The following is a 24878-nucleotide window of genomic DNA, read 5'->3' as shown; positions in this document are numbered from 1 at the left end:
GTTTATTGCCCAAACAGACAGATTGGCACAACCTTGGACAATGTAATGTGAAAGAGAGTCGCCCAGGACTTTGTCTATAAAAGCCACAGTGTAGTGCTACTGCCACCTTGTGGATGAATGGAGGAATTTATTTTCCTCAAAAACATCTGAAAGTTATGCATTTTAAGCCTCTAAAAATGTCTAGTTTCATTTTCTTTCATTTAAAATAATGATATGCTGCTAATTCTCACCTGAGGACCCCACCCAGCCGTTGCTCAAGGATCCCAAATCTACTTCCATAGTATTCCTGGGTATTTTGTTCCACACTCCCCTGATCTGTCATTTTATTATGAATTATTTAATGAATTAATTAATGAAAATGTAAAATATTAAATCAGAGTCCAGTTTAATCAGTCTTATTACACACTACACTGTATAATATACACGTTTACCAGTGAGTGCTATCTTTAGGATTAATCTGCAAAATATCCTAATCTTTGCCAAAGATCGGAGAAATTAAGTTGTATGTTTGCTTTTTGACCACTTCATTCTCTCAGATCAGACTTCAAACATAGCAACATTTCAGTCAAAAGACCTTCGCTAAGATCTCAGATTTAAATGGGATTTGAACTTGGTCGCCGATGACAAGATTTGTCTAGCTCTGTAGGGTGAGGAGGGTATTTCCCAGGGTGTGAATGACCTTGCAGTTGCTGCTGTGTCCTCTCTGTCCAGTCCTGGCTCTCTGAAGTTGAAAGCAAACCGGGCATGAGGGCCGACCGGCGTCCCAGTGCCGAGGTCAACCATCACGCTCCACACGGCAGAGAGAGGTGAGTGGACCGGCCACCCAGTGGACCTCCCCCCACCCTCGCCTCGGGCCTCTGTCCAAAACATTCAAGCTGTTAATTTCAACGACACCTATGGGACACCCTCGAAGTCTGCTTCCTATCCTTTAGTAGGTTTGGAAAGATCTGGGCTGAAAAACCTTTAGATCCATAATGGGATCCTTGTATTACTTCCCTGGAATCCGAATTGAGTGTTTTTAAATTGTTTGCGATTTTTGGCTTGGGTTACACTTAGACTTTATAGTAAGTGTTGCGTTTATCTTGAATTGGCTTTGTAAATTGTATTTTAATTGTTATCCTCCAGGTGTCACTGTAGTCACTAAGGGTGAAAAAATCTAACAACAATTAGGAAATCAACATAGAAGGTCTGATTATTTCATGTGTGGGTGTGCATATGGACCACATCAAAAAGCATTTAATTAAGTGAACAGTGACGAACAATCTATCCACCAGGGGCCACTGTAACTCCATGGATAGAACTTATTTTGCACAACCTCCCTTTTGTCTTTGGGCCACACTCAAAAGACAGTAGGAGAAACTCCAGGGTCTTTTAATGACAGCTAAAAGACACTAAGAAAGAAAACCCTGACAGTGGCAGCTAGATATGGTAGTACTAACATTTCCTTTGCCTTGTTTTTCAGCCCTGAAGGCAGCTACACAGAGGACCCAAGTCAGGAGCACAGAAGCCCCCCTCAGCCAGACCCCCATGAGTTTGACGACGAGTTTGAAGACGACGACCCGCTACCAGCGATCGGACACTGCAAGGCACTCTATGGCTTTGATGGTGAGAGAGCCAGATGCAGTTGCCACATTGACCCAGTAGTCACTTTATTGGTTTCCAGCTTCCGTTCCTCCTGTCACTGCTGCTTGAATTGCGATGTAAATGTCTTCACCTTGACCAAATCACTTCTCTGCTTTGGCTCCTCAGGTCAAAATGAAGGCACCCTGGTGATGCAGGAAGGGGAGGTCCTGTACATCATCGAAGAGGACAAGGGTGACGGCTGGACAAGGGCGAGGAAGCAGAGCGGGGAGGAGGGCTACGTGCCAACATCTTACGTAGACATCACGCTTGAAAAGAACAGCAAAGGTGCAGTAACCTACATATGAATCCCGGCGCTGGCCTCTCTCGGCTCTCAATTGAACTGAAAACCTCCTGACAAACGCTTCTCTCCATCCGCCAGGCGGCTACATTGGCAGAGCCGATGTCACGTGTTCACTGTGTGAGCTCGCCTAGGGTGTGTATTGCAAGGAAATTGTACCCCCCCCCCGACCCCAGCACACATGTTGTCCTAACACAGGGGTTTAAGTCCTTTGGGCAGATGTGTGTCACAGTCCCGTCCCCTCCCTCCAGGTTTTGAAGTGATTTTAGTGGCCTTCACAGTTCGGAAACATATTTACTATAAGGGAGATGGGTGTTTTATATGGTTTTAACAAATCACTTAAGAAAGGAACTCTTTTTGCTAAATTAAAAAATGAAGTTGATTTTACATCTTTTTACGTTCTTGTTTTTGTTTTTGATCACAACTTGAAATCTGCAGCAGTCTGTCTCTTTGATTGTGGACCAGCCTTAATTATTTCCATGTGCTATTTCCAGGTCTTGTTCTGGAGAAGATACTCTTTTTTTTTTCTGAATAATATATTCACAAAATGTATATGGAATCTACAAACGTGTCCCCATGTCCTTCACAAGCATCTGTGGTTCTTCTGGTTTTGATCTTCATTGCATGGCATGCATTTGGACAATCAATATAAGATGACCTCAAGGCTTGGAGGAGTGTGATATTTTCTAAATAACACGGTTGTCCGAGTCAATTTAATCAGTCTTCTCGTGTTCTTGGTACACTTCTTTTCCAGATACTATGTGTCACTAATTAGAACCTGTGAAATCCTTGGATGAATTGGCACCACCTCACGACCTGGGTGTCAGCCCAAAACCTCAATTTCTTAATCAGTAATTGATTTAGTACAGTAATCATCACACCAGCTACAGTTTCAATAATGAGTCACCATTCTGTAATTGCTGTTTATCTTAAATGTGAGTAAGAAATACATGCAAATAAACACGCACACGCATAAAGAAGAATTGAGGGGGAAAAGTCTGGGGATCAGTTTCACTAATTGCAGAATCTGTGAACTCTCCCCGAAAACTCAAAATCATGGTTCATGTGTGTGTGTGTGTGTGTGTGTGTATATATATATATATATATATATATATATATATATATATAATTATTATTATTATTATTATTTTTTACCATGTCTAAATTGTCTCTTGCTTAGACGCATCAGACCACAATTTAAACTACAGAGCACCATGACTTACTCCAGCAATCTTCCCACTGCAGCAGCTCACTGGTCTCCTTCTATCTGTTGGGGTTAACGGTGTTATTTCTCTCCTCTTGGACTGCAGGTTCCTGAGTGGATGTGTGGGTGTCTGTCAGAGGGCGAGTCAGTGAAGGAGGGCACATGCAGCTCTGAATTTATGAGTGTGTGGGCGGGGGGGTGTGAGATGTGGAGGGACGAGTGAGCAGGTTGCTTGTTTTGCATGCCGATATCCATTACCATTAACATCATCCCATCCCCAGTGTCCAGACAAACTACCTTTGATCTCCTGAGCCCAAAGAGAGACGATTGATGAATCACTCGAAAAATAACAATAACGGTCATTCGTAACCTTCGCCATTAAAATATGATCTGGAAAGCGAATGTCTCCCTGTTTCCCTTCCCACCTGCCGTCGATTAACTTAAGGCAGCTTGGATTTCAAACCCTGAATGTTAACCAGACCTTGACCGGACTTAGAATTTCCTTTCCATCCAGTATTTGACAACTTGAAACCTCTGCCTGTGTGTCATTCTGCATCCTCGTGCCTAATATGTTGCCGCATGCGTAATAACTCCCTACACTGATGTTCAAAACTGTCGCTACAGCATCGCCTGGCTGTATCCATTTACACCTAATAGTTGTTTGTCATCGAGTCCCATTTGTATGTGTTCATGCTTTATTTAAAGTGGATTTACTTGTTAACAATCTGGTAATAAATTGTTTGATATGGTGGATAGTCTCTTAAAAGTTTGGTTCAAAATGCATTTTTTAGGGTTAGGGTAAACTCCTTAATGCATATTTTGTAAACAGATTTTTTTCCCCCCTTTGCTTTTAACTCTTCCTTAATACAATCGGACAAGTATTACTACAGCTGTTAAAAATGATACAATTTTTAAATTGTTTATGCACTGACCCAAGTCTTGCTACACACTATTATTAAGTAATCAAGAGTACTTAGTATCTAATAACCAACAGGGAATGTAATAAATACCCCAAAAGTCAATTCATTGATTTTTACAGCCACTGTACTAAAAGCAAACAACTGTCCCTTAAAATAAAGCATGAACTTTGTTTCCCCATCCCGTTTGAACATTCTCATTGTGGTACCTTTCTTTATTTATGGTTTTGTATTGCGCTGCTTCAATACACCACGCATGAGCATGTCTGGTTAGACCAGTGCCAGAGCTGCAGTGACCAGGGCTGGTGGCTCTTTCACTGACACCCCCATCTCCGACCTCATTGACGCCCAGCCAAGGAATGACCAGCATCTTCACTGCAGCCAGTCCAGCCCCAGCTCGACATACCTGGAGTCAAAAGCATGAAGCATCTGGAGTTGTTGTTGTTGTTATTGTTGTTGTTGTTTTTTTCTTTCATTCTTTTTTTTATTATTTTTTTATTTCTTCCTCCTCTTCTGGACTAAAGGTTAAAAAAGACCAAACACCACTGAAACTACAAACTCTGTGCAAACTTTGCCTTAACACAACGGTGGAAGAGTGCCTACAGTCTGCCGAGTGCCAACCCAATTACAGTAACGCAACAAGGGCTTGTTTCACCGTTGGCTCACCGCACTGCATTCTGGGAGTTTGTCAAGCGCTCTCTCTCTCTCCCCTTATTTTTTTTCCCTTTCATTACCTCGCATACATAATCTAATTTTCTAGTATGAGTATGCAGATCAGCTTCCAAAATTTGTGCAACTCATTTTCATTATTTTTAAATATACACACACACACAAACATATGTATGTATGTGTATTTGAGTTGTGTATATATATATATATATGTATGTTTTTAATGTTTTTATTACTGAGATTTATATGTATTAACCTCTCTTCTCTTCATACAGAATGTTTTTATTATGACTTTTTTAATAGGGGATTTAATCAGATATGAATGACTGTTCAGAATTGTGCCGTTATCTCTTAGTGATTTTAGTTTTGTTTTTGTCTTGAGAAATACTTAAATATAGGGACCTGTTCATATCTTAACTAAATGCACTTTTGCCCTATAAAGTCTAAAAGTACGGATGTTTCTTTTTGTACAAATGTAAATAAGCAGCAGTAACCACCGTGACTGTTTTGGTAATGAACATTTTAGCTGCGTTTTGAACTGAACTGAAAAAAAGAAGAAGAAGAAGAAGAAGAAGAAGAAAAAAAAAAACAACTCTCGAATCTTACTTCATGCGGTTACTTCTGTAGAATTGTTTTGATACTCCTAACATTTTTTGTTTATTTAATGACTTTGAAAACTGAGGAGATGAAATGTTAACTATTTCAAATATTTAGATTAAGTAGCTGACAGGGTATATGTGTAATCAATCTTTTTTTTTTTTTGTTGTTGGTTTGTTTTTGTTTTTTGTCCTTGATTTTAATTCATTGATCGCTAATGAATTAGTCAGATATATTTCAAGTGAAGGTCTCTTGATTTCGTGTCAGTCTGCTAAACTGGTACAGGTTTTTATCTGTGGCTCTTTGTGAATTGATGCATAGTCGTTTTTTTTTCTTAACCTGTAGCCCTAATATTTAAAGCTGTGAAAGTTACATGTTGATACTCTTATCCCATCTTAAAAAAAAATAAAAATAAATGAAAATAAAAATACATCCACTTCTGTTCTGACGAAGATGCATTTGAATGAAAAGCATTCACTTGTACAACGAAAGCACGTCTGTCTTAAATAAATGACCTTTTATTTTTGTGAATCCACTTAAACTACCTGAAACTTAGACTTAACTGGGGAGAAGCCTGTAGATTGTGAAAGGGAAGAATACAGAGGCTGAAAATAAATTCTTTAGACTTAATGGACAGGATACAAAATGAAATACCTCAACTCCTTTTCCCACAACAGCGTTCTTCGTTTGTTTACTTGTTTTGTATCTTTATAGTTCAGTTTATTGAGTTTCACCGAAGGGCTGGAATGGAAAAAAGTGGTTGAGATTTAAAATGTATCTAAGGACCCCAGCTTGCATTCTTTTAACTTGTTCTGTCGTCTGTAAATGCTGCTGGTCTTTGGGGTGTTTAAGTGTGGGATGGACTAGGTTGTTCTTTGTGAACACATTTCTTAAACTGTTTGAGATGTTCCTCTGTTTCCCAAAACAATTCTTTAAAAAATGAAAATGAGTTTATAAATAGCCCCCCTTTTCAGTGTTTATTTTAATCTGTTTTGTGGAAGGAAAGCAAGTGAAATGAATGAATGAATAAATACATCTTACATTTGAATTGAGTTTTAATATTCTTTTCTTCATGCACCCAGTGATTGTATGTCTCAAGGCATTATTATAGTTAAATGTCATGTGTGAGTTTCATAAATCTGTGTACAAACTGAAGTAGAACTTGACAGGATTTGTTTAAAAGTCATGGTTTACCAGCATCTCTTTTTATATAGGTCTCCCCAAATCCCCAGTTCTTACCAACTAGGAGAAAATGTTAAATCCCATTTAAATAAGTTAGTTGCTCATTTAAGGAAATTCTGGTCTGTCAGTTCTGAGGGGTATGTTTGTTCCAAATCCTCATTTAATTGACAAGAATGTTGTTTTTATATTCATGATTTAAGGGTTTTCAATAACACCTGCTGTGGACACTCCTCGTTTAGGTTGTTCCCACTCTGCTTTCAGCCATTTTTCAGCCATTTGATCTGAAATATCTGGAGTGAATGTTCAGGGACAGCCTGAGCTCCAGCCATGTTTGAAAGAGCAATGTATTGAATAATTGAGCATAAAACCCTTACACTGCTTTACAGGAGAAGCTTAAATAAGTCAAACAATGCTTTTTGAAGACTGTGGGTTACCTAGTGTGATTGTTTTGTGAATGTTCTCTGTACATGGAAAGGGTGTATGTAGGGGTGGGGGGGTGGTTTGTTATTTTGCATGGGTAAAATCTCTAAAGTAAAATATAAAACACATGGAAACTTAGCCTTAGAAATGCAGTTAATTTAGTTATGATGATGACAGCCTTCAGTGTGACACCAAACGCATGGGGACTTGCTGTATCAGTCGGTTTAGGGGGAGAGGGGCAGGCATGTTTTCAAGAATAAACCGTAGAAAACCTTATTTGGATTAAAGGGGATCAACTGAAACGCAAGTGCCCCCCCTCCCCAACCAAGTCATAGTGGCTGATTAATGGAAGAAAAAAACAAACTTGTCCTGCTGGAAACAGTGTTATTGAACTGTTGTGTGAACATGCAGCTGAGCTTTGCTAAAGAGTACGTTGTGGAAAAGTTCAAGTAGACGTTTGGAGTACAGTATTCATTAATATACGGCTGTTTCTTTGGCTAGTTTGATTTCTTATAAATTTGCATTCAATCGGACGTTCATTCAGTCATTCAGACTGTTTTCAATATCCACAATAGTTGTCTGGATGGTGGGAACAAGGCTTGAGAAATGCTGCAATAAGGAAATTGTGGAATGGACTAAACCAGTTTCTAAATAGGGTTCAGGCTAAACACAAAGACAGCACTTTCATTTCTGCAAAATGTTGTGCACATGGTGTGATCTGATTTTATTTTATTTTTTTAATGTTGTGAGACACACTTTGTTGTAAAAAAAACCGTTGTTCTAATAAAACAAAAACAAAGAAAACAATGCATGTTTCAATTTTATTTTCTGCTCCATAATGTGAAAGAAACATTTTTCTATTATTTCAATGAATTATTGCAATAGTTTTTGGTGTAAAATGAAAAGCCTTAAACCAGTACGTAGCTTGATTGCTTGTATGGCTTAACATTTATTTTCTACAATATTCCATACAAAGATACAATTAAAATGTAACCCTATTTACAAGTAAATGATATTTCAGCAGGACAATAAATTACACAATCTTGCATTAACAGGCTCCTAACTGAGACGTATTTACATGTTTTTATGCCTATAAACAGACAAATATATAAACATTTTTTTTCAGGGTTAAGAAAGTGGGATATGATGAAGTTGTAATGTGTAAATGCTAAGCAGCATGTTTTATTTTGAGTTCCTTTTCAAAAGGTAGCAGATGATATCATGGATGCCAGCTCCCTTTGAAAAGGAGTGTAATTTAAATCCTCACAGTCCCTTACAGAAGGACAATTCCTTTTCATCATTTTATCTCTGCAATTGCCTGGAATTGCCTTTTTTCATGTTATATATATTTACAAGTCTTTCAAACACATTGACACCCTAACTTGAGTGATGCATACATACAAGAAAGTATTTACGTTTTTTCCGTTCACCTTCGAGACTTACACAGACTTTCCCCCAACAAGCCTTTCACGTAGTCCGACTATCTGTTGGGTATGCGGAGTCTCCGGTAAGTGAACTAACGGACCTAAAGGCTCTTCAGCTGAACCAGAAACCGGAGTGCAAGACCATACCAGCTGGTGCAAGTGAAAATCCAGTCCTACAGTACACACTAGCAAACCACTCTATATCCAGTGATGGGCAAATTGCAACAAAATATTGACGTAAACCTTTCCAGTTTAATTTAAAATCAAACTCTTTAATGACAACCCTGCAGCTGGCTTAAGAATCTGATAAATTTACATCAAGATCTAGTTATTGAATTATACAAATCAGTGTTGGGACAAGCCATGAGGCTGGGTTTCCCTGTCCCCTTGCAGTGAAGACACAGTGGGCCAAGAACATTGCACCCTGTGGAACTATACGAACATCGAAACCCAAGACCCCCTGGTGAAAGGTGGCTATTGGTGGCCAGTGCTGTTCTTTTTCAGGTTTTGCTTTTTTGTTTCTCTCTCTCTCTCCCTCTCCCATTTGCATTCTGGTTTCCCCGTCTCAGAGTTCTGTGTGCTTGACGAGAGGCTCCAGTTTCCGTGACAGCGCCATTAGGATCAGGTTGAACTTGTCGTATCTCTCCGCTCGGTTGACCATCGCTCCTTTGCTGCCCCACAGGAGCCGGAGCTGAAAGTCAGTCTTAAAGATTTCCAGCATGTCTTCATTGGGCTTAAAATCTGAAACCAAATGGAGGGCAGAGCTGATAAGTATCCCAATCCTGAGTTAAATTTTGGGTGAATTCAGAAGCAGAAGGAATTTGTATGATATGAAGATGAAGAGCTTATTGTAGTCTTGTGACTGCCTGAGGTTAAAGTTAACTTTTTAACTGGTATGGATAGAACTCTTACACATACATAGATATGGCTATACACTCACCTAAAGGATTATTAGGAACACCATACTAATACTGTGTTTGACCCCCTTTCGCCTTCAGAACTGCCTTAATTCTACGTGGCATTGATTCAACAAGGTGCTGAAAGCATTCTTTAGAAATGTTGTCCCATATTGATAGGATAGCATCTTGCAGTTGATGGAGATTTGTGGGATGCACATCCAGGGCACGAAGCTCCCGTTCCACCACATCCCAAAGATGCTCTATTGGGTTGAGATCTGGTGACTGTGGGGGCCAGTTTAGTACAGTGAACTCATTGTCATGTTCAAGAAACCAATTTGAAATGATTCGACCTTTGTGACATGGTGCATTATCCTGCTGGAAGTAGCCATCATGGGTACATGGTGGTCATAAAGGGATGGACATGCTCATGTAGGCCGTGGCATTTAAACGATGCCCAATTGGCACTAAGGGGCCTAAAGTGTGCCAAGAAAACATCCCTCACACCATTACACCACCACCAGCCTGCACAGTGGTAACAAGGCATGATGGATCCATGTTCTCATTCTGTTTACGCCAAATTCTGACTCTACCATCTGAAGGTCTCAACAGAAATCGAGACTCATCAGACCAGGCAACATTTTTCCAGTCTTCAACTGTCCAATTTTGGTGAGCTTGTGCAAATTGTAGCCTCTTTTTCCTATTTGTAGTGGAGATGAGTGGTACCCGGTGGGGTCTTCTGCTGTTGTAGCCCATCCGCCTCAAGGTTGTACGTGTTGTGGCTTCACAAATGCTTTGCTGCATACCTCGGTTGTAACGAGTGGTTATTTCAGTCAAAGTTGCTCTTCTATCAGCTTGAATCAGTCGGCCCATTCTCCTCTGACCTCTAGCATCAACAAGGCATTTTCGCCCACAGGACTGCCGCATACTGGATGTTTTTCCCTTTTCACACCATTCTTTGTAAACCCTAGAAATGGTTGTGCGTGAAAATCCCAGTAACTGAGCAGATTGTGAAATACTCAGACCGGCCCGTCTGGCACCAACAACCATGCCACGCTCAAAATTGCTTAAATCACCTTTCTTTCCCATTCAGACATTCAGTTTGGAGTTCAGGAGATTGTCTTGACCAGGACCACACCCCTAAATGCATTGAAGCAACTGCCATGTGATTGGTTGGTTAGATAATTGCATTAATGAGAAATTGAACAGGTGTTCCTAATAATCCTTTAGGTGAGTGTATATATTACATATTCTGGTGGCAGGCTGACATTAAATAAAATAACTAGTGACAGAAAACCGTGATTGCATTGTTCCTAAAGGAAGGAAGGACAGCTTCTGACACTTTGTGATGTAGTGAATACACCAATATACCCCTCACTGTGCTGATGTTCATTATGACATTTGGCAGGCAGATGCGACTTGGAGAACTGGCCACATACCTCGAAGAATGCGCTCAGCGTTGGCACTGTAAGCGTCTGCGTTTTCGGCAACCGTTCGCGCTTCTTCCAAATGCCTCATCATGATTTCGCATCCTTGGTCGTTATTTTCCCACAGGTCCATTCCCTCGAAGGTGACCGCTGGACGCTCCATCAGAGTCAGCAGGGGCATCAAGAGGGGCACGGTTGTGTTATGGAGAGGAACGTCCACTGGAATACCAGCAGGAGAAATGTATTTTAGTACAGTGCATTATTCAGCTGATCCCTCGTGCGTCATTTATTAATTTACCTCCCAATTCCATTTTTACCTCCATCCACACATGCTTGAGACACATGGAATGGTGAACATCCATTGCATTAACAGAACTCCTAACTTTGCTGGACCCACTATAAACCAGGCCAGTCCATCCCTAATGCTTCAGAGCTAGTTTCCAGTTCTAATGGCTAATTCCAGCACAAATAGCATTCACAAAATGAATATGGAAATCAACTGAGAAGTATGTATGATCTTGGAAGAATGCTGGAGGTCCATTCTCGGACATCAGAAAGACCGTGATGGTGTAGGTTCTCTCTCATACGATCAACCAAACATACAATCTCACCACTGCCTTCGTATAATCCCTTAAAACAAGGCTTGAGTGATTTCTCATATACGATGGCTGTCTGGGTGTATTTCCGTCTTAGCGTGGTCCAGGTGTGGTCTAACCTGGTGACCTGTGGACACAGAGAGAGAGCCGGCTTGGTATAGTGTACTTCAGCTACCACAATTGCTTAGAATTAGGAACAGTCAGAATGACGTTAGCTGTGTGGATTGGTGAAGGATTATAAATTGGTCAGTTATGTCCACATGAACCACATTACAATGTAAGAAACAACCTTTGTAAAGATGGGAACTATTTAGTGGAGAAAGCTTAAGGGGAATGTATGTAAACTAATATGTCCTCTGTTAACATGGAATAAAAAAACAACTATAGTAAATAAAACATCAATAAATGCATAAGTGTCAATAATTGTATCAGAATAATACTCTTTATTATACAGTATGGTGCAGGGAATAAATGCAGGTACTTGTATTCCTGGCTGATTTAGCTTTTACACAGATTTCATCCGCTGCCATATTCACCGTACCTGGGGCATGTCCAGGGCTTTCATGATAGCAGAGAATGCAAAAAGGTCTCCCATGGAGTCCTTCAGTTCCACAGCAACCTGGATGATCCTGTTGAGTGTTGCTGCTCTCTCATCCAGACTGCCTGTGCAGCCCAAGATATCCACCGCCACCCCAATCGTCATGGTGTTGTGCCTGAAACAGAAAACCAAAAAAGCTGGCCACGTTGAGCATGGGCATACCCAGAAAAACTGCACAAAATGGCCTGCTTTGAAATCCGTTGTATTAGTGATGTTTTATCGTCATCGTCATCGAGATTTGAATCTGAAAATATGCCCATAATAAATACGAATTCATGTATATACAGAGTGTGTAATATTTCTGGAAGGTAAAGTATACAGTTTATATTAACATAGCTTGTTGAAATGATATAGGAATATTTTCATTTAAATAGCCAATACTTCCACCACTGTTGGCTATTTATTCTATTGTCTGGATTCACAGGGCCCAGATATTGTACGCTGAACACAAATATAAACACAGCATGCAACGATTTCAACGATTTTAATGCGTTTCAGTTCATGTAAGGAAATCAGTCAATTGAAATAAATTCATTAGGCCCATATCTATGGATTTCACATGACTGATATGCATCTGTCGGACACAGATACCTTAAAAAAAAGGTAGGGTTGTGGATCAGAAAACCAGTCATTAATTGATGTGACCACCGTTTGCCTCATGCAGCGCGGCATCTGCAAGTGTTGATCAGGCTGTGGTTGTGGCCTGTGGAATGCTGTCCCACTGCTCTTCAATGGCTGTGCCAAGCTGATGAATAGCTCAAGATCTCGTCACTGTATCTCTGTACATTCAAATTGCCATTGATAAAATGCAATTGTGTTCGTTGTCCATAACTTATGCCTGCCCATACCATAACCTCTGTTCACAACGTTGACATCAGCAAACCGCTCCACCACACAATGCCATACATGCTGTCTGCCATCAGCCCAGTACAGCTGAAACCAGGAGTCATGCATTTGCCCACTGAAGTTGGTTACGACATCGAACTGTTGTTGTGCAGAAATTAACAGGATTTCAAAAGAAGACTATCTTTAAAAGCTGAGTAGCTAAAACAGTAAAGTTTTGGTGATTCCAGCTGGGATGTTTACCTTTCGATGAGATCTTGTCGTAGCTGTCGTCCGTGGGGCAGAGTAACCAGTTCCAGACCAGAGTTCACGCCCATCTGCCCTTTGACCTCTTCAGAGACATTCAGAATCCTAGCAACCTGACAGGCACAACATTCCAAATGGCATGAAAACATGAAAATATGGACTGTTGAAACATGGAAATACTAAAGGAAAGTAGATATACTGAAAAAATAATATACTGAAGCCAGCCTTTTCAGGATAAGAAAATATCTCTCTAAATAATATATGCATAGATATAAAAGTAATTTATACATATATGTATATTATTTTATATAGATTATTTTAGTCTTTGATAGGTATATGGTTTAAGGGGTAACAGTGCCAATCACACTGCTCTGAATATTTTCAATGTTTTCAAGTATATTTGAATATAATTAACTAAAACGAACACATCAGAGTGAGCTTGTTTTGGTACTCTCTTCATGTTTTTTATTAACGCTAATAAAGATGTCTCCCTGAGGACTAGACATGCAGTCATGGGTTTCCCACAACATTAACTGTTCAGAGGTTAGACGAATTAAAATATGTGCCACATTGAAATGTTATTGTGGGACAGGGACAGCCCAGGCAAACACAGACAGAGCCCTGCCCTGGACTGGAGACAATCTCAATTATCTGCTACGTCTTTCTGAATGTCTTGTCTCGGCCTCTTTTATGTATTTTCCCAAATATCAAACCAGGCATGTGACCCATCCAGTTTTCTCCTGGGCTGGCAAGAACAAAAGCAGACCCGAGATCAAGATTCAACTTGCTTTCACTGGTATTAAATATTTATTCACAAAATATCAGGTTGAGAGTCATAATTTCGTGTTTTTTTTGTTATTGTTAGTTTTGCTTCATTCGTATTTACTGTAACTTTGTTGGTTTCAGTCAGGTTTTCTCAATCTCCACCCATTACAATTACACTTTCCTTGGAATAAACTAAATGTTCTGCCAAAACATTTAAGGAAATATTGCTTTTCAAAATAAAGCAAACAAAACAGAAGTATGTTTTATATGTAATGCACACGTGTAGGCAATATTTAAAATAAGCAGTAGTTGTTTTAGTTTTTTATACACTTGGTTTGACTACCCCATGTCTAACTGGGAATCCCTTATGTCATTGTAATTCATTTAGATTGTAAATCTATCTATGAGTCAAGTCTTATAGATAGCAAAGATGGCTAATTTGCCTAAAATCTGGTAGATTATTTTGCCTGAACTCTGGAGCAGTCAGGTAGCTTTATCCCAAATCCTATGAATTACTGTAATGTAAACAACACCCCAAAACCACAGCAGTTGGCACAACTATGCAGTGAAAAGAAAAAGCCTGAGTAAGACCACAATTCAATTCTTCTGTCATTTGTACCTAAATCTCCTCATGTCTCCTCCATTTCTTTATATTTTTAGATTGTTTGCTTCATCGCTTTCCTCAGCTCAGTTTTGAATGATTAAGTAATGACAAACAGCATTCTCCTGAAGACTTAGATCTAATAGACAGACTAATGTATGCTTCTTCTTCATAGGCTTCTTTGTGCTAACCTGTCACTTTTTGAGTGAGCCTAAGAAGTTGTATATCTGGTCTGTCCCATTTCCCATTCAAATCACTAATGCCAATTTAAAAGGTTAGGCTTCCCACCTGCCCCAGCTTGTGTGTGGACGGACATACCTGGCAGTCCGCCCGCAGGATGTGCTTGGCAATGGTGGTGAGGTCCTTGTTGACCAGCAGCTCCTTGGCTTTCCTGAGCACGGTCATCTCAAGCGGCTTGTTCTCCAAGGGCAGCAGCCTGGACTCGAACTCGTTGGGTCGGAAGGCTGAAACAGTCTCGAAGAGCAGCCGTCTGGACATTTTGCCCCGCTCCTCTCTTCCTCCCTTGCCTTCCCCCTCCTCCTCCTCGTTCCTGTCCGCCACCGCCTCCATTGCCGGGTGGTAGGAGTTGAGATCTAGCATGGAAAAGTTGGTCTCCGACAGCCTATATGCACTCTTCTTGTGGTCCTCTGTCCTCAGCCTCTCCACGTAGCTGTTGGAGGGCTGCTGCGTGTGGGTCTGGCTCAGCCTCTCCCACTCCGCCGGGCTGCAGGGGCTCAGCTCACAGTAGTTGACCTCCAGCAGGTGCTGCTGGGTGTGTGGGAGCCGGGGGGAGCCGGGGAGCCGCAGCGATGGCACCTTGCTGGGCTTGGGAGGGGGTTTGGGGCACAGTTGGCTGTCAGAACCCCGGATGGCCTCCCCAGCCCACGTTTCGAAGCCCATCTTCCTCGGCACTGTGGGGCTCAGGGCTGGCTCGCTCCCAGTCCTGAAGACGGGGGACTTGGGGCTGCACTGTGGCTCAATCAGCTGGGACTGGGGCTGGTGCCTTGACCCTGGAGAAAATGCAGAAAGACTCAGTAACAGACATCAGATACCGTCTTCCCAGGATAAATTGCCAGTTTCCTGAATAGGCTGCTCCCATTTCCTGTGTATAAAATTACTGTTTACAATTACATACACGGTCGCAAAAGGTTTAATGATGGAAAATGATTGTAAAAGCCATAGTTATATTTGATTAAACTGTAGATGTTTCTTAAATAAACAAAAACAGTTCAAATTGTAAAGCTAGGCTGTTTTGCTACAGCAATACTGTGCATCATTTCAATTTCATATTTGTCAGCCATAGATCCTGTTTATTTTTAATTACAGTCTTAGTCATAGTCAATCACACAATTGCACAATTCAGGGTTGCCTGCTGTGGTACAACCTTCGTGAGCACATTTTACAAGAAATCACAGGCAGTTTTTTTTTTAATCATACCACAATTTGTACTGCTAATATTCTCTGTGCAAAGGCAGACTGCTGTTGTTACAACACTCCATCAGGTAGAATAATAATTAAAGTGCAAGGAAAACAACAAAACAAGGTTTTGTCCATATAATGCTATTTACAAAGTGTTGCTAAACAGTCTTGTCATTCCATTAAATAACATCATCTCCAATTCCACTGGGTAAATCTCCTGTGATCCAATGCCTTCAGCACCAAGGCTAGACCCAGACTGAGGTATTTGTTTGCTTTCCATTGTCACTGGGTCTGTGTACAGAGGCAGGGCTGACGAGAAAGCCATATTTAATGTGGGAGGTGTGTAATTCTCCACTGCTACAGATCCTTTTAAATAATTAGTCTTTGAAAATAGGCCATTACATTGACTCTAAGTGGGGCCAAACTGAACATGCACTTTACTGCCTTTTTGCGATTGTTCCCTTCACCCTTCGATGGATGTGCATTCACATGGCAAGGAAAACAACATGCTTATCACTAATATAGAACACCTCAAGTAGTGTTTGTTCTTGTTTTTTAAGGGAATTTGATACTCAATGTACAACAATGGATTCATTGCTTTGTAATCTTTTTCTCAGACTCATCAAAAATAAAAGGTTTCAACATATAGTACTTCATGTGAGATGGAAAAAACCAAAGCAGGGTCTTACATACCGAGGGGGAGGAAACTTTCAGACTGGTGTGTCTTGAGAAGTCGTCTCCTCTCGCTTACGTGATTCAGACAAGCAGGCTGGCTGCCACACTTGTCTTTGTTTCTATTAGGGGGTAAAATAAAGAAATGGCAGCTTAACTTTGAAGGTACAGCATACAAACACATTATTATCTATTTACACATTTTCTACCGCAGCTATCCTATTCATAGGAGGAAATGGTAAGTTTCCATTATGGTATCATTTTTTTTGCAGGGGCTATTGGCTTTTATCATTCCTATCACTCCTGTAAATGTATTTGGGTAGATCAAGAAGATTATCCCCTTACCCTAGCAGGTTTCCTCTGGTGAGTGTGTGGTCCTGCGAGTGCCCGTTCATGATGTTTAAGCTCAGTCTCTTGGATGGCGTTTTCTGCTCGGCCATTGATTGCTCGATCTTGATTGGCATCACCCCGTACTTCTCCTCCAGGCAGCGCAGGGGGAGGTTGCGGTTGATGGGCTGGAAGATGATGGCCCCCACCACCTCGGATACGGCCCTGCGGTTGCCGACATAGAAGCGCACCAGGGAGGGCACGTTGTCAAAGGTCTCCCTCTCCAAGAGATACTGCACCCGGGAGTAGGCCTCGTTCATGGCCACCACTTTCTTGTTGATCTTGAAGTGCTGAGGGCTGTTTTTCCACTGGCAGGTCAGGACGTAATTCCCAGGGCTGGAGAGGGAATCTCGGATGAGGAAATCGCCATCTCTCTGAATCAGGCTTTCCGATACCTGTGGTGGTTAAGCATGATGGAGATCTTAGAAACCAACAGCATTTCCTGAAAACATAAATTTGTGTAAAATAAAATTTTACTACTCATATTATAAAATCACATATGAGAAACCAGCCAATCACAGAGCAGCATTTCCAATTATTCCTATACCGCTCATCTTGCATATAAATGTCCCGATACAATTATCAGGATTTTCTACTGTTAGCTGTGATGTTTCAGGACACTTAAATACTAGTGGTGCAAGTTTCACAAGATGTCCATTTGTTTTTAGTAATTTTGTTACATATAACCAGCATGAACACAGATTGGCTACTGTAAGTGTGTAACAGCGGATCCTGGACCAAATTGTTTGTGAGGCAGCACAGCTGAGACAACAGAGAGTATTTATTTATTACTAATTTAAATAAAGTACAAAAACGCAATATAACAAATATTACACAATCTTAATAGTATTAATAGCCATCTGATTTCCGTGTCTGCATCAATACTATACTTTAAATTGAGTGTTTCTCACGTGCAGAGAGCACAGACACTAACCAATGGCAGCGCTTCAGTCCTGTGTGGGCGTGTAGCTTGCCCATAACAGTGGTGGGGGATGAAAAAGCGGGACACGTTTTCTATTGGTACTCTAGATGACCCAATTCCATTCTTTTTGTTTTTGTTTTTCTCGTTTCGTTTTTGAGTGTTTTTTTTGCATTTGTGTTCTTTCTTTGCTTTTGCGTTCTGCTTTTTGTTTTTGTGTTTCTTTTTGCATTTGTTTCTCTATTTTCATGTGTTCTTCCTTTTGCTTTTGCATTCTGCTTTTTGTTTTTGTTTCTTTTTGCATTTGTTTTTTTTGCATTTGTGTTCTGTTTTTTGTTTTAGTGTTTTTCTTTTTGCAATTGCATTTTTCTTTTTGCAATTGTGTTTTTCTTTTTGCAATTCTGTTTTTGTTTTTGTGTTTTTCTTTTTGCAATTGTGTTCTGCTTTTTGTTTTTGTGTTTTTCTTTTTGCAATTGCATTTTTCTTTTTGCACTTGCATTTCCCTTTTTGCAATTGTGTTTCTCTTTTTGCAATTCTGTTTTTCTTTTTGTTTTTGTGTTTTTCTTTTTGCAGTTGCGGTATTCTTTTTGCATTTGTGTTTTGCACTTCAATGCATTAACCCCTGCAATTAGTTTAAAATGAATTTATGCAATTGTTCCTGTTTCTCTATTTTGAGAGTTCTGTGCACCCAATAGATGCGTTTGAGAAGAAAGGTTGATTAATAAATATCTGCTTCCATTTTAAAACACTTTTGGATGTTTCAACAGACAAAAATAAGTGATATGTCTATGTGCGATATGGAGGTGAATTTCAATATCATATCATATCAAGTATGAGCTATGACCTTAAAACAAAACAAGCTAATGTTCAAAGTGCTAGTCAAGGCTACGACGTCAGTTATAATAATACAGAATGGAGCAGCATTATCCATTATCTTCTGAAAATGTTAACAGACTAGTATATTTGAGCAACTGATTCAGTGAGAAGAAATAGGTGACCTGCAGTTCTATGGTTTTATTCCTATATTGATCCTAAGCCTTTAAAATTCTATAAGATGCGGAGCAGATTTTCTTGGAACTTTATTCACTTTCACTGTTTAGTAAAATCAATCCTATAATGTAAATGCATTTACAGGAGACCATATTCAGTACATTTCTAATGAAGTAGCACAAAACTCTTTGGACTATGGCAACCTCTTGTGCTATTTGTATTACATTTTTTACAGTTTTGTACTAGACTGCTGGAATTGTTATTAAAACAAGATTTGATTGGAGGATTTCCTTGGGATTATTTTAAACCCATTCTGATAGAATTACACTCATACATAATGTAAATTATTTATGTAATGTTATCGTGATAAATAAGCGATTGATTGATCACGATTCATTTGTTATTAATCGCAATTAAAAAGACAGCCCTAATAAAAAATTAACATTCTCAAGATTATTGTATAAATTAATATCTAAAAAATATATATTATTGAGTATAATTACTTTAAGTTACTTTAATGTGGGAAATATGTTATTTTTAATCTTCAGCATTTACAACTGTGCTTTTTATTCTCTAAATATCCTATTCCTGCTACTCCAGAAGCAAAAGGAAGGATGTAATTATACTGGATTGCTTATTATTTGGCAGCAGTGGCATATTCCATGTGGATACATAACAATTTCCTCATTAAAAGGTAAAGATCTTTGGTTTGACGTGCCAAAGTAGATTATGAAAAGTGCTGAAACGGGGAAATATATTGTGTGCCTGAGGGACTTGTAATTGCTCTGATTTAGAGTGTCCAGCTTCCTGATTTGAATTTTAATACACAAATGAATTGGTGTGATATTTTAAAGACTCAAGTAGTTGCAGAAAAGTTTTGTTTCCCCCCTTGACTGTGATATTGATATTAAAGTTAAATATATGCAATCATATTTGCATATGAACAGATGTAATGTTATGTATATGAAGAAAATGTGTTCCTTTTTTAGTAACATTTTTTCTTTTTTTGTCTTTGCTGGTATAGTAAAAAATATCTAAACATTTCTAGGAGAATATGAAGGATTTTTCAGGCATCCTTAACCTCTTGTAGTTGGAGTGATTTTTACGAGAAGTGACTGCCAAACGTGGTGTTCTAACCTGACTTCTATAGATATCACACCTATGCCTGGAGAGGTTTTGGTGTGAGCGAGTAACCTGTACATTTAGTTCTTTCTGCTTAGTAAGACTGCAACACAGACAATTTTGAGGAAATGTCGGATATCTTCAACATTGACATCTCTACAAGAAGTCTCTACAAGACTTTTATAAAATACAAGGTATTAGAGTTTAATAATGTTTCCTAAATACTCACTTATTTTGTTAAACACCTGTAGTCAATTGCAGAAAAACCCTTTTGAGATGATCCCCATTTCCTCTTTCATTCCTTGTGTGTTCCTTGAGTTCAAGGGTTTTGCAAAAGTACCCCTATATATCGTAGTCCATATCCTAATCTAAATAATGCTAGAGAGTGGGTAGGGTCATTATTTTTCTGTGAATTACTACTCTGTATACTGCTCTGGAATCTTTTTTATCCTGTACGACCAACCTCGTCATCCCTCGCTTCACTCACTGCAAGCAAATCTTAGTGAGCATCTGGAGTTTTTATTATCAAAACCGAGGCTGGGCAAACAATTTTTCAATCTCGAGTGTTAACACGACCTGTGTGCATTCTGGCTCACAGATGAAGTCTGAACAGTGCCTGTGAATATGAGTTTTCGGTTTACTTTAGCGTGTCGTGTTTATTATTAACATTAAAATTTAAACACTACTTTATTAATACTCTGCCGTTGGGTGTTTCCATTGTGTTGTTTCGGCCTAATGTCGCACAAAGCGTTGAGCAGCTTAATCGGACTTGTTTTTTTTTTCCCCCGAGGTGAAAAGGTGTCTAGGGAAATCGCAGGCTGTCAAGTAGCTACATGAAATTAGCAAACTAATTTTGGAATATACGCAGTGTAACAGGTTGTTGAGTTCTGTTTTGAGAGTCAGATTACTTTGTTTTTTATTTTTCCTGCTTTGGTTTTTCATGTTTACTTTCCTTTCCTATAGAATGTAATCTATTTTCAGATTGCAATACTCTTTTAAATGGAGCACAGAGTTATTTGAAGTCTTGGGCTCTTTGAATTAAATGTCTTTGGTGGTCAGGTAAAAGAGATCTAGATTCCTAGCTGTCCACAAAGGTTCCTCAAAGCTATTGTTTTTCGGTTATACGTATTTAAGGATTTCAGATCTGGAAAAGCCTGGAAATGTCACAGTGAAATGAAAACTGAGAGTTCCTGTACACTATGTCGGTGAAGTTCATCCTATTCCCAGGTTTATGTTTGATTTGAAACAGCTCAATATAAAATTTACTCTGTACTTCAGGTATGTCCCAGTCCAGCAGGTTCATGCATCTTCCATTTCAAAAGACTTGGAAGCATTTCATTGTGATCAATTAAGCAGCCTGTATTTTGGTGTTTTGAGAATGGCTAGTATTGATCAGCACTTATGTAGCTGCCTTTCCTTCTGTGTCTTGAGTAATCCATAGCAGACACTTTAAGTGCCTTAACACTTTCAGGGGGTGAGTTAAACATGGCTAAATTGATAACCTTCCTGTTGTTTCTATGAGTCATTCACAAGGTCGCAGATGTGGTGAGCTGGAATTCTACCAAATGATCATGACAAAGGGGCATCAAATTTACAAATTTACAAATATTGTTGATTGTTCAGTAGCCAGTATAATCTGTTAGACATGCATATCAGCATTTCCTTTAATTTATCCCATATCAAGAACCAGACTTCCTTTAACTGAGCAAGTATAGGCACTCAATGAATCAATAATTAACATTTAAACAACCCCAATCCCAATTAATGGGTTAGGATATCCCTTGGTCACTGAATGTTCAACACTGCCCACAGTATATTAACAGTGAATGGAAAAGTCTGGCATGGTGGCGATGATTAGGTTACAATCAGTTTTGTTTGCACAGACTGACTGGATGAAGACCGTGTTTCTAAAGAATAGCAGTGTTGGACAATGCGTGTCTATGTAACCTGAATGGCAGGTGCAACAGTGCTGGAGAAAGTTCCCCCTCCCACCTGCAAAGGGACTGGAAATTTCCAGTCGGAAAAGCCTGGCGACTCAGACAAACTGCTTGTGGTTTAATGCCTAGTGTTGTGATATGCCTCAGTTGATTGCAGTAATTAGCGACTTCACAACAGGGCAATGTAAGTGTCCATCTACAACACTGGAAAGAGGATAACCCTCCAACTGTTGCCAAATGGTTGCAAATGGGAATGACAGCTGCTAAATATGTCAAAGGTAGCCCTATAGGTTTCAGAAAACATTGGGGCCTTTTTGAAAAAATATTAGGACTTATATTAAGATTGTAACATATTATCAAATGTGACCCTGTACTAAAGAGTGTAGAAAGATACCATCTGTACTGTATTTACATACATCTATCTATATGTCAACATGTATTGTACAGGTACATTAACTATTGTATCCTACACTGGCATTGAAAAACAGATGTGTCATTTAATTTACTGACATCTTTTCTTAAGCTTTACGTCTTACTTTCATAATATGAAGCACAAATTTTATCCTGGTGAAAAACATCCTTGGAAATCGAGTTTTAAATCTGTCATCACTTCTCAAGGTAATTCATTACAGCATTCATTTCACAATGCAAGCTAAATATGAGACTGAACTGGTTTTGTGCAATTGGCTTTTCAAAGATAAATGTTCTGTGACACACAAATGAAACCCATAGAACATTATTGTTTGTTTTTATAGAGAATATGGACTTTGTATTCTCATTGTTGAATAAACATGTCAAAATACCAGATTCATAAACTATTATATGTGCAGTTTAGTTAGGGTGATCATATGACACCTACTTGCACCAAGACAGAGACAGGACCCACATTTGAAAGTTGGCCCTAAATTGAAATTAATTAGCATGTATATTAGGCATTACATGTACTTACATACTTTGTGGAGAAGAATATTGATGCTTAATAACTGTGCAGCAAACATGCATCACTGATAAACTTGTTCAACTATTTCTGCAGACGAGTGAACAGCTTTTCAATGCAACTGACTTGATCAGGAGCGAATCTACACATTTATATGGTTTGGTTTGTTCTTTTCTCCAGTACATTTACCTGACATTAGTCTACAGGGGATAACATTCATGTTTTAATTACTGGGAACCACACAAATACACAAACTTTGTCATAGAAATGCTATCAGCCTTTATTCCATATTTGTATTGCAGTGTAACTGTGCTCAGCATAGCAAAAGTGTTATTTAGATGTTTATGTTTTTTTTTTAGATGTTTTTATTTAGCCTAATTTAGATGTAAAAGTATTTCAGTTCAAACACATTTTTGAAAATCTTGTCCTGTCTCAAGTGTACGCTGAGCTATACAGTCACTCTGTGTTTAGTGCATGTTTGATATGCATGTTTGAGGGATGCAGAGCAGATTCTTATAAGCCTTTGAAATTAAATCAGGAAAAAGCTTTATTCAATGTGTGAGAACTGCAGAAAAAACTAAACCAGCTGCAGTGTTTGAATGCAGGTCTTGATTTTGTCCTTCTATCATTAACAGCTTTGTTTGCTTCATTTTCTTGTGTCTTTAGGTGTGCACTGATTTGTTTCCCATAATTCCAAATCTGCCTTACCAGTTTACCTAACCGGTCTGAAACTGGTTTTAAGACCGGTTAGGCAGACTGGTAAGGCAGATTTAGTCTGAGGATGATGAACCATACTTGACACTAACCTCTTAGACAAATTTAATGAAATCTCTAATGCAGCTGCATTGTCAAAGGCAGACCGGCAGCTCTACCCAGCATTTAACCTAGTGGTAAACCCAGGCATACTGCTTTATTCCGCAGCTTATCCTTCCCCACCTCTACATAACCCATGACTGTCTGCTGCAGGTGCTCTGGGTGAAATGTGATCTTTATTTTTGAACACCAGATGGAAAAATGTTCAGAGAAGCTAATTCAATTAGTATTCTTCTCATGTAAAAAGTTGTTTAATTTAATTGTCAAGTTCTGGAGATACCCCATTATTATAACTCACATTTCTAAATCTCAGATCATTGGAAACTAAAATATCTTGTTCAGTACTGTACAAACATGTTTGGAAAAAATGTATTAGATTAATCTCTGCTATATGTTTTGAAATAATAAATTACTTTACTTTAAGCATACTTTATTAATTATGTATTAAAAAGTTGTGACTGCTTAACATGAAAAACAAAATAAATATCCACCATAAAAGGCTTTATTAGGCTTATTCCCAATTACACCAGAAATAAAGACAAATACCTAACTGTATTTGAACTGATTTTCTCAAAGCTTTATTAAATGGTGTGACCAAATTAATAACCAAAACATACCTAGCAAGTTCATATAGGAGACCACCATTTCTTAAGTACAAAGTAGACACTTTAAAAAATGTCAAACACATGCTAGATGACTAAATTAGTTTCCGTTCTGCTGCAGCGTCAGACAGTCACGACCAACATTGTGGATTATTAAAAAACTATTTTCTTTCAATTAAATTATCTGTGCAGAGTATTGTGTTTATCTACTGTGAATTACTACCCCATGGCTGCTGATAATGACATATCTGGTAAAATTATCTTATTTTATATTTCGAACAACAATTGCAAAAGGAAAAGTGACTTATTTACACAGTCTGTTAGTATAGGATATTACATGTTCTAGATGAGATCAAATGCCACCTGTGCACAAACAATTATTCAGCCAGTGAGCATTTCAGATTCATGTGCAGGAGAATATGGGAAGAGATGTCATGAAGAGGCTCTTTAAAAGCATCTGACATGGAAGGAAAGGTCATTTTTGTAAAAAACACTAAATAAAAAAGCCCTCTTTCAGCACAGTCGATGAGATGACTCCTGATGTGTTTTCCATTAGTCACAGATGAGAGCTGAGTATGACAAAAGCTATCACCAGGATTTAAACAAGACTCATTAGTTGTGATCTTGCAGTTCACCATAAAACAGCACTTCTTTATAAAAACGGCCAGTAAATGACACAGGAAATGTTTGTGTTTTTACCTGAATGTATGCCAAACACAAATTCACTTCCTTCGTTTCTTTGCAACATTGTCATTCAACAAAAGACATACAGTA

The 24878-nt window shown here is 39.0% G+C and overlaps 2 protein-coding genes across 7 annotated transcripts in view; one reads left to right on the top strand and one right to left on the bottom strand.

Moving 5' to 3' along the window:
- fnbp1l (formin binding protein 1-like) overlaps window positions 1-7717 on the top strand; it is a 71342-nt gene extending 63625 nt beyond the window's left edge. For 2 of the 3 annotated variants that reach the window (XM_066692483.1, XM_066692482.1), the window contains exons 12-14: window positions 712-806; window positions 1463-1605; window positions 1750-2308. In XM_066692483.1, coding sequence (XP_066548580.1) covers window positions 712-806; window positions 1463-1605; window positions 1750-1928 — 417 coding nt within the window. In that variant the 3' untranslated portion in view covers window positions 1929-2308. Of the gene's footprint in view, window positions 1-711; window positions 807-1462; window positions 1606-1749; window positions 2309-3231 lie in introns of those variants that run through there. The other variant, XM_066692484.1, reaches the window with a different exon arrangement.
- Window positions 7713-24878, bottom strand: part of bcar3 (BCAR3 adaptor protein, NSP family member) — a 92988-nt gene continuing 75822 nt past the window's right edge. For all 4 annotated transcript variants that reach the window (XM_066692476.1, XM_066692475.1, XM_066692477.1 and 1 more), the window contains 8 exons: window positions 16743-17179; window positions 16419-16519; window positions 14625-15316; window positions 12938-13053; window positions 11795-11966; window positions 11269-11380; window positions 10670-10876; window positions 7713-9075 (listed from right to left, as the gene is read on the bottom strand). In XM_066692476.1, the coding sequence (XP_066548573.1) occupies window positions 8900-9075; window positions 10670-10876; window positions 11269-11380; window positions 11795-11966; window positions 12938-13053; window positions 14625-15316; window positions 16419-16519; window positions 16743-17179 (2013 nt within the window). In that variant the 3' untranslated portion in view covers window positions 7713-8899. The remainder of the gene's footprint in view (window positions 9076-10669; window positions 10877-11268; window positions 11381-11794; window positions 11967-12937; window positions 13054-14624; window positions 15317-16418; window positions 16520-16742; window positions 17180-24878) is intronic.

This window comes from Amia ocellicauda, chromosome 19 (genome assembly GCF_036373705.1).
Source record: "Amia ocellicauda isolate fAmiCal2 chromosome 19, fAmiCal2.hap1, whole genome shotgun sequence".
NCBI classification, from domain to species: domain Eukaryota; kingdom Metazoa; phylum Chordata; class Actinopteri; order Amiiformes; family Amiidae; genus Amia; species Amia ocellicauda.
This window is presented reverse-complemented; position numbering and strand designations above follow the sequence as displayed.